This window comes from Prionailurus bengalensis, chromosome D3 (assembly GCF_016509475.1).
Source record: "Prionailurus bengalensis isolate Pbe53 chromosome D3, Fcat_Pben_1.1_paternal_pri, whole genome shotgun sequence".
NCBI classification, from domain to species: Eukaryota; Metazoa; Chordata; class Mammalia; order Carnivora; family Felidae; genus Prionailurus; species Prionailurus bengalensis.
The window spans coordinates 53,121,708-53,141,554 of record NC_057356.1 but is presented as its reverse complement, the minus strand read 5'-3'; the positions used below and the strand labels follow the sequence as shown (position 1 = coordinate 53,141,554).

At 38.0% G+C, this 19,847-nt stretch overlaps 2 protein-coding genes across 3 annotated transcripts in view; one reads left to right on the top strand and one right to left on the bottom strand.

Moving 5' to 3' along the window:
* DSG3 (desmoglein 3) overlaps positions 1–3,176 on the bottom strand; it is a 33,024-nt gene extending 29,848 nt beyond the window's left edge. The window contains exon 1 of the mRNA XM_043558529.1: positions 2,978–3,176. Coding sequence (XP_043414464.1) covers positions 2,978–3,025 — 48 coding nt within the window. The 5' untranslated portion in view covers positions 3,026–3,176. The remainder of the gene's footprint in view (positions 1–2,977) is intronic.
* The window catches only part of DSC1 (desmocollin 1), a 349,862-nt gene that overhangs the window by 38,630 nt on the left and 291,385 nt on the right, over positions 1–19,847 (top strand). The window lies entirely within an intron of this gene.

Here is a 19,847-nt window from a genome sequence, read left to right as displayed (position 1 = left end):
GTGGTGGTTATGTAAAATAGTAAGGTAGAATTTTAACAAGTTATCAAAAACCACCTGTATTATTAATGTAAACATTACAAGTGATCCGAGTCCTACAAAGCACTTTATATTTTCCAGAGCACTTGTTTGCAAATGTTTCTTTCTGCTTTATTCTTACTATGGCAGGGGGCTGTGATTATCGTCATTTGACAGTTGAGGAAACAAGGCCTGGAGTGAGTCAGTTGTACAGGTGTAGACTGAAGTCTGTGATTTTGCTGTCATATCTCACTTCTCTAGCCAACCCTTATATGGTCATAGGGTGGTGGAATTAATTCAACACCTCCAAATATGTCTTCCAGCTTTCAGACCTCACCCTTCAACAACAAAAGATGCACATTCCCACTCCATAATGCTTTTAAAAACATTGGATTTTTTTTCCTTTCACCACACTATTTCGAAACTTGGGGTGGCTCCCCAGTTCTAAAAGGACTCTATTAGTTTTCACAGAGTGAGCTTTTCAGTCTGACCCTCATCTACCTTTCCAACTCATGCCCAACACAAACGGTCATTCTAGCCAAACCAGTGTGTCCATTGCCTCTAGGTAAATGCTGTAATCACTCTTTCCTTTGCTCATGCTAGTCTGACAACTGAAGAAATCCCCCTTGACCTATCTATACTAATCAAAAAACAGCCAAATCTCACCTAGTCTATGGAGCCTTGATTGCCAACCTCACTTTTGACTGATACTGAATTCCACTAACAGCATTAATAATAGATAAGCGCTGTCCAATAGAAATATAATAAGAACCACCAATGTGAGCCAAATATATAATTTTAAATGTTCTAATACTAATATATTTAAAAAGCCTAAAAAGGTGAAATTAATTTTAACAACATATCTTTTATCCAATAATCCAAAATACTATCATTTTAATAGTAACATAAAAATTGACATTTTACATTCTTTTTTTTTTTATACGAAGTCTTCAAAATATGGTGTATATTCTCAATTCAGACCAACCACATTTTAAGTGGTTAATAGCCACAGATGGGCTGTGGCTGCCATATTGGACAGAGCAGGTCTATGAAGTTATAATGTTGTTATTTTTAATTAATTAATTATTTATTTTATTTTAGAGAAGGAGAGAGAGCTCACACGAGTGGAGGAGAGGGGCAGAGGGAGAGAGAGAGAGAATCCCAAGCAGACTCTACACCCAGAGTGGAGCCTGACATGGAGCACGATCCCACAATCCTGGGATCGTGACCCAGGCTGAAATCAAAATTTGGATGCTCAGCTGAGTGAGCCATCCAGGAGCCCCTATATTGTAGTTTAAATAGCTTGTGTGTGTGTGTGTGTGTGTGTGTGTGTGTGTGTGTGTGTGTGTGAAATTTTTTGGAGGGGAAGAAAATCTCTTACATTTCATAGTTTCCTTATGACTAGCATTATAGAGGCACCGTGGGAGGTTATAGTTTAGAGAGCCTTCATTAATTTTTCATTTATCCATTTTTCAAACAATTGTGTGTCCACTGTAAGAGAGACATTATATAGTGGGCGTTTGGGATAGAAAGATGAATGAAACAGCCGTTAGTATAAGGATCTTATTGGTCACTCTAGAATCAGAGGGATACTTGAGAATGGTCTATGTCAAAACAGGGAAAAGAGCTTGCTCAAGCTTTTGCTGCTCTAGTTCTGTGTCCTTATGACACCTTTTGACACCCCCTGCCGCCTTTCCCATAGCTTTCTGAGTTGGTCATTGGTGTAGACATGTGCATTTTCAGGCCACTTGCAGTTTAGTCCAGAAATGACCATCTGGAAAGGTGGGAAAGTCATACAATTGTCTCATTACTCTTTACAACATTCTTGGGTCAAATAAACTCATTAGATAACCAAAACAATTAGTTACACTGTTATAATAAAAATAGACCCTCACACAAGGAAGGATACCTATTTTCCGCTTGGGCATTGTGAGAGGGAAGGCTTGGAAACTCTGGTTCACAGGGCAGCCAATTCTAATTTTAGACACCTCTAATTTTTAGAAAGTTCTTTCTTGAGCTCTATCTTCCTATAACTTCTTGAAGTCCAATTATCACCTCAATTTTTTAGATGAGGAGATGAGGGAAACTTATGCCCAGGCCAACTTGGTTTACTGTGAAGTGGGGAATTTGTATGAGGAATTTTAAAATACTCATTTATGGTGTATGTCACTATTTTGGTATCCTAATGTAACTGAAACAATTGGAGCTTTTTTTTTTCTTCACAGAAACAACATAGTTAAGGAACAAACTAGTCTGTAATATCCAGGCTAGTGCTTTGCTCTTCAGATTCCACTTCTCTTTTAGATAACATTATATAAATCTTTCTCAACCAACAAAAGTATTATTCTCCTGAAAAAAAAAAGGCTTATAAAATGCTGTATGTTTTTGTCGCCCAAAGTTGGCATATTTTTTGCATGTAATGGCTAAACATAAACATTGTTTTCTTAATAACTCTTTCAACTTCTCTAGAGTCAAGCATTGCTTTGATTTTAATTCAACGGTCTGACTGTTTTAAAAACAAGTCAGGTATCAAGACCAGACATGTACAGTTCTTAGCCATATGCTTAAGAGATATGTAACCTTGGAAAACAGACCTGGTTCTCTTTCAAGTGTTTTAGTTTGTGTATTAGAAAGAGGAATAAAAGCATTACTTTGAAGAAAGTGAAAGTGTGGTAGAAAATAGATCTGAGATCCAGATTAATGAACTCATTAACTAAAGAAATGCTAAATGTCGACTTTCACATTCTATTTCTCTCTGGTTTATTTTCTATATAAAATACAACATCAAAATCCCACAAGAGGAGGAAATTGGTAATCTTTACGATTTCATTCTAAAGTTGTTTCTTTTTACTGCACTCTTTTTAGAATTTATAATAGGGATTCGGCAATTAAATACCGTATTATCAAAAAAGGAAGGAAACAGGGAAAGTGGCAATTATTTTGGGAAAAAAAAAGGACTTACCATTAACATGGCCAGAGCCCTTGATGTTCTGAAAAGGAGCCAAGTCATTGTCTCTGATTTCCCTGGTGGACAAATCCAAGGGAGCCGCTGCTTCAGTCCTTCTGACTGTCCGCATAGGATGTCTAAGAAAAGCTCTTTGGTAGCTTCTCTACTTTCTGGAATCTACAGCCGGCCTGTTATGTGGCTCCTCCCCACCCTAAACCAAGGATTGGTCTCACCAGAAATGCTTGCATCACTTTTGCTCCCAGGTAAAAACTTAGACACACCTCAGTTCCCAAAGCAATGAAATCCTTTGTTGGAAGCTGAAAGAAAAGTTCACAAGCTAAAGACCAGGTTTAATAGGAAGGTCTCAGATGAATAATAAATTAATCATGGTGTGGAAATGCAAAAGCTAGGCCTGACTACACTGAAAAAGAATCTAGTTAGCTTTTATTCAGGGTTGCAATTAAAACTGAAAAGCAAAACAAAACACAGAAAAATCCCCTAAAACCTAACTTGTTGAAGAGCATTTATTTTTAGTCTGAGTGTATGTGGGTATTGAAAGTTCAGCAAAACGTGAGTGTTAAGTAATAATTTATATCATTGAAAGTAATACAAAGCCTAAGTAATAGTTAAGTAACTATTAATACAGGTTTTGGAAAACAATTAGTAATAATTGAAAAACATTCGAAAAAATATTAGAAGTAATTGAAAATAATTAGGAATAAAATGGGAGTAAACAGTTACATGGTGCCTTTGGATATTTGAAATATATAAATAATGCATTGCAAAATCAGATCCTTGATAATAATCAGATGATACCTTTCCTCTTGTATTCGTTTTCATTTATAAGTTTTTTAAAAGGTAGGTTTGTCTAGTGAAAGAGATGATCTTTGTGCAATTTTAATTACTCAAAAATTTCCTCCAGAGCAGTCAACCTGCTTACTGCTGTATTTTTATACACTTCAAAATATTTGGACTCCAACCTAACTTAGGGGAGGGGGCAACCTACTAACACGACTTTAATTTGGTTATGACCCTAGAGTTAAAAACACTTTTAAACATTCCAGACAACTTAAAGAAAGGTTTGGTAGAAGAACAATTTTATCTTTGTAAGTATTTATGCATCAGGTTTTGGAGGCTTTTTAGTTTCAGGAAAATCACTTAATCAGAGTATTTTAGGCAGAAACAATTTTGTAGTCTAAAAGATGGGAAAAAAACCCACCTGGTGAGCAAGATATTCTGTTTTTTTTGTTTGTTTCTTTTCTTAATTGTGTTAAAATATACATAACGAAATTTACTACTTTAAACCATTTTTAAAGCTGAGTGGCATTACGTATACTCACATTATTTTGCAATCATTACCACCATACATCTCCAGCAAAATGTTTTTGTAATAAAGTTTTTGTAAATAAAGTTTTATTGAAGAGTTGAGCAGACCCTTTGTGAATAACATTCTAAAATTTGAGAGAGAAAAGAAGACAACAATCAAAAAAAAATTTTTTTTAATATTTGTTCATTTTTGAGAGACAGAGACAGAGCATGAGCAGGGAAGGGGCAGAGAGAGAGGGAGACACAGAATCTGAGGCAGGCTCCAGGCTCTGAGCTGTCAACACAGAGCCTGACGTGGGGCTTGAACTCACGAACTACGAGATCATGGCCTGAGCCGAAGTCGGACGCTTAACTGACTGAGCCACCGAGAAGAAGACAAAAATTTAATGAACTTTCAATTCTTTATTTCCCATAATTTAATATCGTGTAATTCTTCAAAGTATTGGACTAAAGACAAAAGATTAAAAAGATGATATCACTGAAGTATGATATTCTTAGGCATACCCATAAGTGGCATTGAATCTAAATTCTAGATATGATTGACTTTGTTCTGATTTACCTTTTCTACAACTCCAGTTTTTTGACAACTTTATTTTTTTAATTATTTTTAAATTTTTAAAAAAATGTTTATTTTTGAGAGAGAGAGAGAGAGACAGAGCATGAGTCAGGGAGGGGCAGAGAGAGAGGGAGACACAGAATCCAAGGCAGGCTCCAGGCTTTTGAGCTGTCAGTACAGAGCCTGATGTGGGGCTTGAACCCACGGACCATGGGATCATGACCTGAGCTGAAGCCAGATGCTTAACCGACTGAGCCACCCAGGCGCCCCAACAATTTTAATTAATTAGGGCTTAAAAAATGTCAATTGTCATTCATCTGAACACAGATAAGGAAGTATTTTACTTTTGTATTTTGAAATACCAATTATAGATTCTTGATCAGGTGGTATATAAAAGCTGTGGGCACCCTTGTAGAAAGTAAAATATCAGACTTGGCCTGTTGCAGGCTGGCTCCATCTACTTGTCCCAGTCAAGGAGGATTGTAGAAATCCACAACAAATCCATTGTGCACTCTAAAGGCAGGCAGCTCTCTCTCATCTTCTATATGCTCTTGATCATGCTTTAAGCCAACGCTTCCTTTTGTTTGGAGGATTTGAGACCTCAGTAAGGTAATAAAATATTGTGTTGTTGGGGCCAGATTTGCATGGTGATTGGAAGGTAGTGGAGGTTACTTCAGCTAGGGAGTGTATTTGCACAATGTCTTTGGATTAAGCAGTATTTTCACTTCCATTTCATTTGTTTGTGAAAAGGAAAGAAGGGAGGATTTTCCAGTGGTTTCTGTTGAGTGGTTATGTTATTATTCTCTGAATAATGTCTTTGGAAACCTAAGCTCAACTTGAAACTGGCTTTTACTCACAAAGCTGAAATAAAAATGAGGATCATAACAATAATGATCATAATCATTAAAAGGGAGCTTCATTGTATGTGTATGTTGCGATTCAATTGATGTGCCATGTTGAAAGTATAAAAGTTGGACGGTAGGACACATCACAGGTTAAGAAGCTAAAGAAACCATTCCTCAACTTGTTAAAATTGAACCATGGCATAAGGAGTGAAGCAATAAGAATGAACATTTATTCAAGTGGGCAATGAATTCCAAGGTTTCCATGATGTTTCCATTGCTTATTAACTATAGCAGTTCTATTATTCACCAAGTAGAGAATGTTAATGAGACTTTGCCTTCACTGGCAGGCCTTCACTGGTTTTTGTTTGTTTTGACTGGAAACATGTATGTAATATATTTTATATGTCAGACATCACTACTTTTTGATATTTAATTGTTCTTGAATATTTACAAATTCATGAATTGAGATATTAGTGCCACAAATAATGCATGAACAAAAGTATACATACATCCCGAAATGGCCTGTGGAAGTTGTGGTCTGTCACTCTTTATTGTTCAAGGTAATGCAAATTAGACCTCTTCCATTACGATCATACTTGAAGGCTTGCAGAAATGTCAGAGAATGTAATAAATGTGCATCAGTAAAGAGCGGTCTGCACTTTAAGAATTAGTGAAAATAGAACTGCTAATCCAATTTCCTATTAGATAGTGTGTAATGTGGTTCACCATGCTTCTGTGATTTCCTAGAATTATTTCTTTAAAAAGATCTGTGTAATGAAAAGATGCTCAACGTCACTCCTCAACAGGGAAATACAGATCAAAACCACAATGAGATACCACCTCCCACCTGTCAGAATGGTTAAATTAACACCACAAGAAAACAACAGGTGTTGGTGAGGATGCTGAGAAAGGGGAACCCTCTTGCACTGTTAGTGGGAATGCAAACTGGTACCGCCACTCTGGAGAACAGTATGGAGGTTTCTAAAAAATTAAAAATAGAACTACCATACGATCCAGCAATTGCACTACTAGGTATTTACCCAAAGGACACAAAAATACAGATTTGAAGGGGTACATGCACTCCGAGGTTTACAACAGCATTATCAACAATAGCCAAACTATGGAGAGAGTCCAAATGTCCATCGACCGATGAATGGATAAAGAAGTTGTGGTATGTTTGTGTGTGTGTGTGCGTGTGTGTGTGTGTGTGTGTGTGTGTGTGTGTGTGTGTAATGGAATATTAGCCATCAAAAATGAAATTTTGCCATTTGCAATGACATGGATGGAGCTAGAGTGTATTATGCTACTTGAACTAAGTCAGTCAGAGAAAGACAAATACTACATGGTTTCACTCATATGTGGAATTTAAGAAACAAAACAGATGAATATATGGGAAGGGGAAAAAAGAAAAAAAAAGAGCAAGGGAGACAAACCATAAAAGACTCTTAACAATGGAGAACAAACTGAGGGTTGATGGGGACAGGTGGGTAGCAGATGGGCTAGATGGGTGATGGGTACTAAAGAGGGTACTTGTGACGAGCACCGAGTGTGGTATGTAAGTGCTGAATCACTGAATTCTATTCCTGAGACCAATACTGCACTCACTGTATGTTAAGTAACTAGGGTCAGCATCTTTTTGCTTTGATTTAATCTAATTAGGCAATTGCTTATTTGTGGGAATTTTCCTGTCAGGTAATAAGCCTGAAGGAGGAATCTTCCAAATGCACGGCATGCTCACTCCAACAAAGAGTTTTCTTTAGGGATAGCTTTTCTTTGGTTCCTGTGGTTTTTCCTAAAATTGAAAATATGGGATCTATTTACAAAATGCATTTGGAATCCATCTAGTTCCCACCTCTATGGGCTTCTGCACTAGCGAAATTCCTCGCATCTCTCATGTAGCTCAGGCAATGGACTGGTAACGGAGCTCTTGTTCCTTTCTTGTCTCTCACCCAATCCACCTCTCCCTTGGCTCCCTCGGCTGCTACTCGTAAAAGGATCATGGCTTCCAGTGTACTTGGAACAGAAGCAACACTGCCTGGCAAGACCTATAAGGAACTGCCTGATTGATTTTGTTTTCCCTTCCAACCACACCCCACACTCCATCCCTCTCACTTGTGGCTTCTTTTGTTCTCCAAAAACCCTCAGTTGTCTTCCTGCCTTAGGCCTTCACTCAGTTTCTTTCTCTCCTGACTGGCTTCTTCTCATTCATCAGGTGGTTGCTTATACAACCTTCTCAGAGAGGTCTTTACTTCCTACTCCCCACACTTGGGCACTCTTCTCCCATTATTATTATTATTATTTTGTCAGCCATTCCAGTTTGCTTCATGTATCGGTCTTAGCACCATATGTTAAGCTGCTTTTTATTGGTTGGATTGCTTTTATTGCCTTTCTCCACTACTTGGCTGTGAGCTCTATCAGGGAGGAATCATGTCTGTTTCATTTCATAGCATATCCCCAGGACGTTCCGGGGTGAACAAATGAATATATCTTTAAAAATTTTGTGCAAGTATACCTGCTGGATCAAAGGACACATACAATTCAAGTTTTTTAATAGATCATCGTCCAAAACACTATACCAATTTGCATTCCTACTGACAGTGTAAGAAAATGCTGGTCCTTCCTCCCTGTCAGGCATAAAGTTTGTCACAGATAATTCTTTTCTGCTTCTTTTATGAGAAAATAGTAGTCTTATGGAAAAACATTTTTTATCTCTGTTAAGATATTTAAATGTTGTTTATTTAAATTCTAATAATTTATTACATTATAATAAAATAAAGTTAAGATTCTGAATATAGCAATCTAGGGAACTGGATTCAGAGATAGGTAAGTTCTGGAGCTTGGTTAGATCCTGAGGACTTGGCATCCTTCCTGGATCTAACATCATCCTGCCTATCACTATCTCAAGTGATATGATGATAGGATAGGAAAGGAAATGATAAAACAAATATGCAGTCAAATATTAATTTACCATACTCTGTTGTATTGTTGTGATCACTTTATTTGTATATTTTCATCTTCCTTTTGATGATAAATAGCACATTTCACATATGTCCTCAAGTATTTTTATTTATTTATTTATTTTTGTTTTGTTTTAGAGAGAGAGAGCGGGGGAGACGGGCTAAGGGGGATAGAGAGAGAATCCTTAGCAGGCTTCATGCCTAGTGCAGAGCCCGATGTGGGACTTGATCATGACCTGAGCCAAAACCAAGAGTTGGATGCTTAACTGACTGACCCACCCAGGGTCCCTTGTCCTCAAGTATTTTTTTTATTACATTTTTTTAAATGTTTATTTTTGAGAGAGAAAGACACACACACAGAGTGTGAGTGGGGAAAGGGCAGAGAGAGGGAGACATAGAATCTGAAGCAGGCTCCAGTGTCCTAGCTGTCAGCACAGAGCCTGATGTGGGGCTAGAACTCATGAACCATAAGATCATGACCTGAGCTGAAGTTGGATGCCTAACCTACTGAGCCATCTAGGTGCCCCTGTCCTCAAGTATTTTTAAGTATCATGGGAGCTGTATGTTTTGTTTTTCTAGCAATTAAATTGTACCGGTATTATTGGTAATTCCTAAGGAGGGAAAAAATTGTGATTGTTCTAACTGAAATGTCGACCCACCACTCCACCTGTGGGAAGAAATGTGGGGAATGCTCCACCAGCTTCCTGAGCCACATGCCGCACACAGGGCGTGACTGCCAGTGGAAATGGATACACTGCATCTAAGCTCCCAGTTATGCTGCAGACACTAATCTGCAGAAAGATGGAATCTGAAAAGAGCATGGAACATTTAAGAAAATGATCAAGGATTTCAGGAATGACTCTAGTTGAGAACTACTAGCTCTAGTGTGGCAAGGAAGGGAGATGCTTCTAAAAATGAGCAGCCTTGTTATTCTTCAGGGTCAGTGCATTTCTCTGCTACACTCATGTCTTACCAGCTTTTTACCTAGTGAGGCATCATGCACTGATACTTTTATGATTAGTAAGTTGCAAGTAAAGTTTGGAAAACCTGTAAAGCTTGTACAACTTCGTGTACTGTGCATTTTACAACTGGTGTCCTGATGAGCTACAAAACCTTCTGAAAAGATTAATTAAAGAGAACAGAAACTTCAAGTTTATTTTCCTGCTGCCATTTCTCTGGGGCAGAATAACTTTCGTATCATGTGGATCAGTTTTGTGTTCACATAGTACTTAGGGAAGCACTGAACTTCCAGTACAAACACATGAACATGCTTTTTCTTCAGTTTTGGGCATGTCTAATTGACCCTCCTTTGAATAAACACCATTATTCTATTCACTGACGTTAAGAAGAGGATCAGGTATTACCAGTACCTGAGCTGGTAATAAATCCATGTCTTACATAAAAATGTTTAGCCTATAGAATTTTTCCTATTTTTTCTATGTTGTATCACATTAACTTTTTTGAACATCGTTTCAATTAACTTTCCTTTAGTGAATTTTCCGAAGATTCCTTTGGGTTCATTTAGGCTGAACATTTCTCAAAGCATCTTTGCAGTGTGCATTTATGTTCTTTGATCCAGTGCTGGCGCAGCTGTGGTGTATGCTTATTTCTGAAAGAACACACCGAAAGACATTAAAGGTAGAGAAAACTCTGACTTATTCTATGAGTCACTTTGGGCTTCATTTTTGATGTGTTAGACACAAGGCCAATTTTATAGATGTTTGTGCATGCTGACTAACTTGTGAAACATGGTGATTTAACATTAATCTCTGATTCTCCGATGTGAAGTCGGGATTGACAGATTCTCGAAACACCTTTTGATTTCTTTAGACTTTGAAGTGATGCAATTTATAATACTTTGGGTTGGTTAGCCTACACTTGAAGGAAGTGATTTCTTCTTATGAAAATTACTCCAAGTTTCACTATATTGAAGTTCCTCAATATTCAGTTGGTCTGTTGAGGCTTTCCACTTTTGGGGGGGGGGACTGTATTTTGAGAGGGAATGGTATCTTTCAGTATTTTCAAATTTATTACCACACATTTGTCCATAGCACTTTTTTAAAAAGAAATTTTAATGCAGAAAAGAATATTAATGAAGGGCATAAAGTAAGATCTAAGAAAAGACAGTATTATGTTCCTGGATGAAAAGAATTAGTTATAAAATGTCTTTTTCTCAAAGAAAAAAAATTAATGCAGTTCTCAGGCTTGATCCTTAGTTTATGTGATGGATAAAGACAGAGGAGTTCACACAAAAAAATCTTAAAGTCCATATGGTAGAAAATATGTCTTCAACAGCTAATGAAAGAATGATTAGGAAGAATATTGAAGGGTCTTGTCTTATCAAATATCAAAAATAACTGTAATACTTTTATTACCAAAAAACAACTGTTAGATGCAGTTCTTGCTTCTGGACTCATGTTTTTATATGAGGGGGATTCAGCTACAGGAAAGCTGACCTTATTCTGCGTCTCTCCTGTACTCCTATTTGTGGGTGCAGAACACATAATCTGATTAATGAATTTGGGAAAAGGGATTATACACAATGGATTCAGCCTGCCGCCCGCTCCTACCTCTTGACTTTCCAGCCAGGGTTTCCTCTTTTGGAGAAACTTCCAGCTATTGACGAGACACCTTTTCTGTTTTTCCTAGCTATAAGCTCACAGGAGCAGGCTCAATCCTTTGGTCCTGGTGGTGGGGGTTGTCTGTGACAGGGTGGGTAAGTTTAATTCTGGAGTAAATATTAGGGTACTCATCATGACTGCTCATTTCAACCACATCATCCACATCTATGTTGTTACAAATAATAAAACTGGTACATATTTTTGTGTATGTGTCTCCTCTACCTTATTTCTCAATTGCTTCTGATATAAGGAGGTGACTAAAGTTGATTCCCTAACAATTTAACAAATATGGGGTGTTCTAGGAATACACAAATAGAATACAGAAAGTAGAATATTCTGCAGACAATAAAAAGATTAATTAAAGATATACCTATTGACTTAGAGATGTTTGTATGAGGTAAGAAAACAGCAAGATATCAAATGGTGTGCATAATATTGTTACGTGTATGTGTGTATGTCTGTGTGTATGTGTGTATATATGTATTACTATAAATGATTATTTGAACATAGGGAAAAATATGACACACAAATACTACACTGTTAGAATGGATTTTCATGCAAGAGAATACTACTACTGTTGTCCAGGAGTGGGAGGGATAATTAAGCTAAGGAAAAAAATGTAAAAAACCGCACTGAAAATGTATCGTAACATCACATTTGTTAATTTGTGTCAAATTAAAAAAAATATGTAACATACTGCTTAAAAATATTTTGATTAATTATATGTTTAACATTTTTTCTTTCAAAGCATTAGCTATTAAGAAAGTAGGGATTTTACAATTTGATGTTTATACCATTTAGAAAAAAACCTGGCCAAAAACATGAGGAGTTATATATAATTAATATTTTAGGGCTTTGTATAGTAACAAAATTAGCATGAAATACTGAATTATTGAATTTTTTTGAGTCATGCGTTTTGCCCTAAATAAGAACAATGTGGTCTGAAAACACATGAATCAGCTATGCACATGCTGTTGAAGGTGTTGGTGAATTGACCAATTGTGTGCATTTTTTTCTGGTGTTACTGGTAGAGATGTACACTTGAATTGAAAGAGATGGGGCAAAAATAAGGAAAACCATTATTTTTAGTAGCAATGTGAAATGAAAAGCCCAAATAGCATATTTAATTATTTTGGATATAACATTCCTAATGCTGAAGATAGAGGGAGAGCATTGCCGTTCTGGCAATGAGCATCAATAAAAAAAAAAAGTGATGTTACTAGTTGCACGGGGATTTATTGGCAATTTCTAGAAGCACGAATGATTTAAAAAAGTAATCCTTTGTGTCTTGGTTGGGGGGAGTCTGGCCTGTAGTAGGTGGGTAGCTCCTTGCAGATGACAGTGGGAGCAGCTGCCCTCATCACCAAGTCCAAGGGGACACTCTTGGAGCATCTAGTCAGCTGTGAGCCAGCATCTCCATTCAGTGGTTCACAACGGTAGACAGTGGGGCCTCTAGGCGCTGGCCTCAGGTGGGTGACTCCATTGCAATTCAAGGCAGTCCTGAATTAATATAAGTAATACAGAAAACAACACATAGCTCAAGAGAGTGGGTCTTCTTCACAAGGTCTAGACCACAAGCTTCAAGGGGGCAGGGGCTGCTTCTCACCTGGTGTGCTGCTTGGCTCTCAATAGCCACTTGTTGAGTAAGTAAGTGGATGGATGAATGATTGGATGAGGAGGTAGAGATGAAAGGAATTGAATTGTGATTCTTGAAGGGAGGGGCCAAGATGGCAGAACAGCATGGAAGTTGTTTTTGTGTCTCTCATCCCTGAAATGCAGCCAGATCAACGCTAAACCATCTTGCACTCCTGAATTGTGATTCTTAGTTTAGCTCCAGATTGAGCAGGAAAGCCAAATAAAAGCTGGAGGACCTGGTAGGGAATGAACAGCACCTAGTAGGGATCCCTAAGGAGGCTAGCTCATTGAATACCTAAACACACTTTCATTTCAGGCAGCAGGGGAACTGATATTTACTGAGTACCCTCTATGTGCTTAAATGTGGTACTATTTTCTTTAAATTGTTTATTTAATTATTTTATTTACCCAAAAACCCTGCAAGGAAGATATTATTAACCCCATTTTGCAGAAGAGACAACCAAAACTCAGTAAGTTTTTCAAGACCCTAAATACTATAGCTGAGATTTGAACCAGACCTGCCTGACCTCAAAGTTTATGCTTTTCCCACAACCCCAAGACTCTAAAAAGAAGGACATAAGGCGATGTGACTTCATAGAAGTTGAAAGGTACTGTATGTACTTGCCTATTTTGTCTTCATTTTCTTCTTAATAAAAAAAACTAACTTTTTATTATTATGTAAGTAGTAAACATTGTAGAAAGTTAGAAAATACAAGCAAGCAAAAAGAAAATCAAGTCACCAAATTTTGACCACCAAGAGATTAGTTCTATTAACAGCTTTCAAATACATGTCTTATTTGGAAAATGAGGCTAATTTCATTTTCTTTGCAGGTGTTTGGGAAAATCAAATGATGTAAACAAATTCCTAGCATAACATAGAAGTATGTAGAAGGTAAATATAAGTTTCCTTTCCTGCTTGAAATTCTTCCACTTACTTTTCTATTTACATAAATTTGATTTTTTGTTTTAGACAAAAGGAGATTCAGCTGTACATGCTTTCTTTTTAAGTTTATTTATTTTGAGAGAGAGAGAGAGAAAGAGAAGAAGGGGGAGAGAGAGATGGGGAGAAAGAGACAAGCAGACTGCACGGTCAGAGCAGAGCCCAATGTGGGGCTCGAAATCATGAACGATGAGATCATGACCTGAGCCGAGATCAAGAGTTGGATGCTGAACCCACCGAGCCACTCACATGCCCCCACCATTTTTAAGTTTATTGTGCATGCTTTTTGTCACTTGCTTTTTGCCTATGTGTTCTCTGCCTTTCCATGTCAATAAGCATTATCTTTTCTAATACTCAGTCCATATTCAAATTTCCTCAAGTAAGCCAAAAAAAAAAAAAAAAGCTTTTAGAGGTGATCTTTCCAAATTAGAATCTAACTCAGGACTGCATTTCCACCTTAAGTTTATTTTACTCTAGCAGCATCCCCCACTGTTTTAAAATGGCACTAATTTGTTGAATAGGCTGAGCCAGTTATCTTATAAAATGTCCCACTTTTGGGTTGGTCTTGTGTTAAACTTGTCTCCCTATCCTTGAATTTCTAATCCCTTGTGTACTGTATCTAAACGTTTGTCAGATTCAACCCAAACATTTTTGTCTAAAACCTGTCCTATGTATTTCAGGTACCATCTCTGACCTCCCAGACTAGCTGGGGCTCTGTGTCTGCATGCCCGTACATAGCACTTGGGTAGAGCTTTCTTAAAGATTATGCTGAAGTATTTGCTTAAGAATTGATCCCTCTTACTATTCTGTAGCGTCCACAAGGGTGGAACTGTGTCTTGTTCCTCTTTGTAGCCCCGGTGCCTCGTCTGTTTATGGAAAATACTCAATAAATATTTGTTGAGATAAAATGAAATCAGTGGACTGAAAGTCAGCAAAATGTGGGCTGGGAATCATGCATCTGAATGTTACCTTGAAAGGACAGATTATGGAGTCCTGGGGGACAAGCTAAGATGAGGTTCAGAGATTCCAGGTCAGGCTGTGGGATGCAGGCAAGTTTCAGTGTCTGACAAAGTTCTTGTTATGTTAGCAGTCAGAAATCCAAGTCAGGTGAGAGGGACAAGCAGTCTAAATAAAAGCTGAGTTTGGCATTTAGGATTCGCATGAGAACAACACTAAGAAGAAGGAGAAGGCAATGGGGAAAGGGAAGGGGAAGAGGAGGAGGAAAAAGAAGAAGAAGGAGAAGGAGAAGAAGGAGAAGGAGAAGAAGAAGAAGAAGAAGAAGAAGAAGAAGAGGAACAAGAACAAGAACAACAACAAGAACAACAAGAACAAGAACAAGAACAACAACAACAACAACAACAACAGGAATGGAGTAGAAAGTAGGAATAGGAATCAGATCAGGCAACTAGTCAGTTCATTGGCTCCAAACCAGGAAATGACTGTCTCTCCTAGAACAAGGGCTACCTCTGCTCTCCCTTGTGTGGGTTTCCTGGTGAGGTCAGAGATCAGGTTGGGCAGGTGTGGCAGGTTCCAGAGCACAGCGGGCATCTTAGGGCTAGTGAGCCAGGACAGGCTCCAAATCCCTTTTCAGGATATGTGCCTCCTCCAACCTGTTTCTCTGGATGCTGCCCACCCTCTCCTTTCCTGTTCCTTTCCCTCCTTCTAATCCTTCTCCCTCCTGCTTCTTTAGATTTTCCCCCTCTCTCTGACTATCCATTCTTTCTTTTCTTTCCATTATTTCCCCCTTTTCTCTTTCCCCTCTTCTACATAACCTCTGGGCTGAATGTAGCTCTGAAATGTGTGTTAGTCTGTTTATCAGAGGAAATTTTATTTTTTTTTCATTAGAACAAACCCCTGCATTGTTTTCTCACTCTTACAAGAAGAGCCAACTAAAGAAACAACCAAAAAGGAAGATCCAACTAATAAAATTGCTTACTGTTCCTTTAAATTTTATTAAACCCCACTCCACTAGAGCATGAAGAAAAGCAAGCTATTGTGTATGTCTGATGAGGGTGGGGGCAGTGAATGCATTGAGCCTAGCTCCCAGCCCCTAGCACATCCAGAAAGATAGCACAGGGAAAGGGAAACAAAAATCTCAAGGAAATTCTGGAGGTTCTTTCACAAAACTTATTGTTCAGGGTACAGTAGTTCACTGCTCTCCAAGAGGCTTCATCCCCAACTTTCTCACTTGACCATAAGACCTCCTGGGGATTATATACATGTAGTTTTACTCACAGAGGATCCTCCAGAATTGGTTTCTTCTTGAACAGAATGCCTGGAATGCCTCAGGTCACTTTCATTTTAAGAAAGATTTAGTGTCTAATAGGGATTATCTTGTTAAGCAAGAGCAGTTAATACAATTTCATACCCAGGGACGTATGTTGTTCCAGAAACTCACATTTTGAAGGTGGTAGCCATGAAATCCAGAGAGGTAAGGGACTTGCCTACCATTGCCTACTATTAGGCAAGAAACACATCCCCAGCATCTAGGTTAGGATGATAAATTGCTACTGAGCAGAGATCATGGGCACATGTCTCAACATCTATAGAATGCCATCTATTTCATACTCTAAAAGATGAAGATCAAAGCAAAGATTGTCAAAAGTGGGGTGTTGTAGATTCTGGGTCTGAAGTTCTCTCTTGTCCAGCAAAAGAGTGGGATGCAGGATTGAAAATGCGAGAAAGGCTAATATCCGAGAGGAGACAAGAGCCCCAATTAAGGGTTCTTGCTTCTCCTTGCTCTGTTTTTATTAAGATCAGTAGGCTTACAAGTGTGATAGATGCACACAAAGAGACGATGAAACCATGAACATTAACTCATGGGTGTGGAAAAAGGGGGTCTTGGAGATTTACAGCTTTAGGGGTTTGGGTCAGTACAAAACAAGATTCTGGTGCTGGGTGGAAGATTGTTTACAGCAAACTTGAGGTGCTACCTCTGTTTACCTGAACTGGTCTAGAAGATAAGAAAGAGCATGCTACCTCAGGGTCAACAAGGCACCTTTATTTTGCTAATTAGATCTGCTCTGGGCAACTTTGCCCTGCTGTGGTCTAAAGTCCCATTTTCCTGTTTACCTATTTTGGTCCTTTCTTCCTGCGAAAGCAACTTTCTGCTATTGTGTTAAGTTGGGGGGCATTTCTGCCCTGAATACCTAATCTTGTTTACCTCGTCTTGTATGTTTTCATCCTGAGATTCCCTATTCCTATACCTTTGGCCTATACTGGGGGCCTTTGTGCGGTTTGCTTCATCTTGGATATTTTCATCTTGAGATTCTCTATTCCTGTATCTTTGTCCTATACTGGGGACCTTTGTCCCGTTTACCCAATCTTGTTTACCCAAACATGGGTGTGTACATCCTATCGCTTTCTAATTCTTTATGCCTTGTTAACCCATCGATGCAAGCTTGGGGAATTCCTAAGCTTATTCCCCACAGTGGGGTTTGCTAGGTTCAATTTAACTGAAGGTATGATGCACCAACAACCCACTGGCTTTTCTCCATGTAGACGAACTATCTTTCATTAGTAATAGTTATAATAGGTCTATGGTAGGTAAGGAACAAGTGCTCATTTTTACAAATTCTTCTGTAGTCTTCCAGGATCTGATAACTTCCTTGTTTTCCTAGTGTTTTCCAGGAAGAGGTATTCTATATAAAAGATCTACCCAGGGCTTATTTTCATGTGATGCAAATAATATCAAGGGCACTAAGGTATTTCTCACTTGCACTGCTTTTGTTCTGCTCTAAGAGGCACTGCCCCTGTCTGTTGCTCTGAGCTTCCTCATTTCTAGCACTAAAACCCTTCTTATTTCTCTTGAAACTTTTTCAGCATTTGAGAGCCTGCGGACATTTAAGATGATCTAGTCTAGTAGTTTTCAAACTTCTTTTAACCATGGTCAAAAATATGGTGTATGTCACCAACCAATGCACACATATTCTTACTATGTGTGATGTACTCTATTTCCTCTTCCTTTTTGTTCTGTTTAATTCCATTAAAGATGTTCATCTAGACAGGTATACTAAATTGACTTAATGACCCATCATTAGGGAGTATGACCCATAGTGTCATAGGGAGTATATACCATAGAAAAACAGTGGTATAATCCAATTCTCTAGTTTTACAAATAAGCCAAGTAAGGTAAACATATTTAAGTGACTTATCCAAGAATTTGTCCTAAATGTGAATTCTCAGTACAGTTATTCAGAGCTGTAAGCCTTTATAGGTAGAAGGTGAATATCTAATTGTTTTTACCTCCTGGTAAGTTATTAATATATGTTTTTGATTTTATGATTTTTCTTTTAGAAAGCTGGATTCTCCCATAATCTACAGCTAGTAGAAGAGATAATTTTGAAAACAATATTAAGAATTGATTGAAGAAGGTAATTTAATAAACAAGTATTCATTCCATGGCATTATTGAGTGTGTAATATCTACCAGGCACAGTTTGAGCCTAGAGATACAAAGATGAATGAAATAGTGGTGGAATCTTGAATCAGGGTGTGCACATAGGCAAAGAAAGAAAATGACTAATTCATTTCATGTTGTGAAGGATTTTACATGACTCACTAGTTACGTGAAATTGACAAATATTTAATGAATACCTACAATGGTGACTGTATTTTCTAAAACTCAACTTGTCTAAGAAGAATGAGTATGTCGGTGGATAACAGGGAAATGATTTTAAGTTAAGACTGAAAGGGATGGTGATAATAATTGTGAACCTGTCCTGGAAATCCAGGAAGTATGGCTACTATTAATTATGCACCCAACCCTAAGAATCGCCAACTGATTCAAATGACAAAACTCATTATAAAGCAGTTTTTATTTTGGCCAGATTTTCCAGTTGACAATGGGATGGATGTTTTTCTCTTTTATGTATTCACTGCTCATCAGTCTGTCATGGAGCTTAGTGGTTCCAACTTCAGATTTCACTTCTCAGCCTTTTTCCTGTTGAGCTACATGCTTTTCTGTCTTAGCTGAGGGCACTTAACAAATAAGTTGCCAAAACATGCAATGAACTGAACACACCCTTATTTCAGAGAAAGGACACCCCTTTTGATTCCATGTAAACCATCATTCCTAAACCAGTGGGATTTTCTGTAGTCTTTTCTCCTTTCCTTTCTTCTGCTCTCTAGGGGAAAGAGGAATCCTAGAGGAGTGTGCTGCCTTCTTGACCTTCTGGGTTTTCCTTTCTGAAGTAGCCCATGGTGTAGGGCAGAAAGGCACTGTTGACTTGGTGAGAGACTGGGAGAGGCTTGAATTACAGGAGGGTAGGTGTCCTGTTTCCTCCTGTTCCACTAAAGAGCTGCTCCCTCTTTCAGATTCTCCTGCTTGCTTCCTCCCAATAGAAAGCAAGTCTACCATCAGAAAATCTGAAGATTGAGGGAAGACACTAAGTACTTAAACCAGTTGGTTACCAGAATATGGTAATGGATTTTTCCTTTCCATTTCTTTAGATAATCACTTATTTTTCACTGATACATTTTATGAAATTGGGGTGGTGGAAAAGTGTTAAGGTTCCACTTGATTTTTTGTAGCACTTGCTGTGTGATATGGTCCTAAGGTACTGCTCAATTTTAGCAGTCAGTGGAAGCTCTTGGCTGTAGCCACGTTGTGAAGATTATGCTGTTGTTGAATAGATAACACCCATCAGCAAGAGTTCATAAATCTTATTAGCTTGTGATATATGTTTGAGGGGGAGGTTTGTTTGTAATTGTTGTTAAAGTGGTTACTGTATAAGCCGAATGTTCCCTCCATGCCCAGATCTTCCATTCTCTCTGGTCAAGGGTTAACACAAAACATCGTATCTTAGTTTTTCAACATCGTTTGTCATGGTAGCTTCTCTCCTGACAATATCTCAGTGCAGGTGAAACAGAGAATGTAAATTCCCTAAGTTACAGGAGGTGGGTGAGCAACATTGGTTTGAAACTATGGAAATGGAGAAGATCAGGAACAAGCTAGTACTTGAAATCCACACATTGTGGAAGATTAGTCATAGTTTAATGTATTCC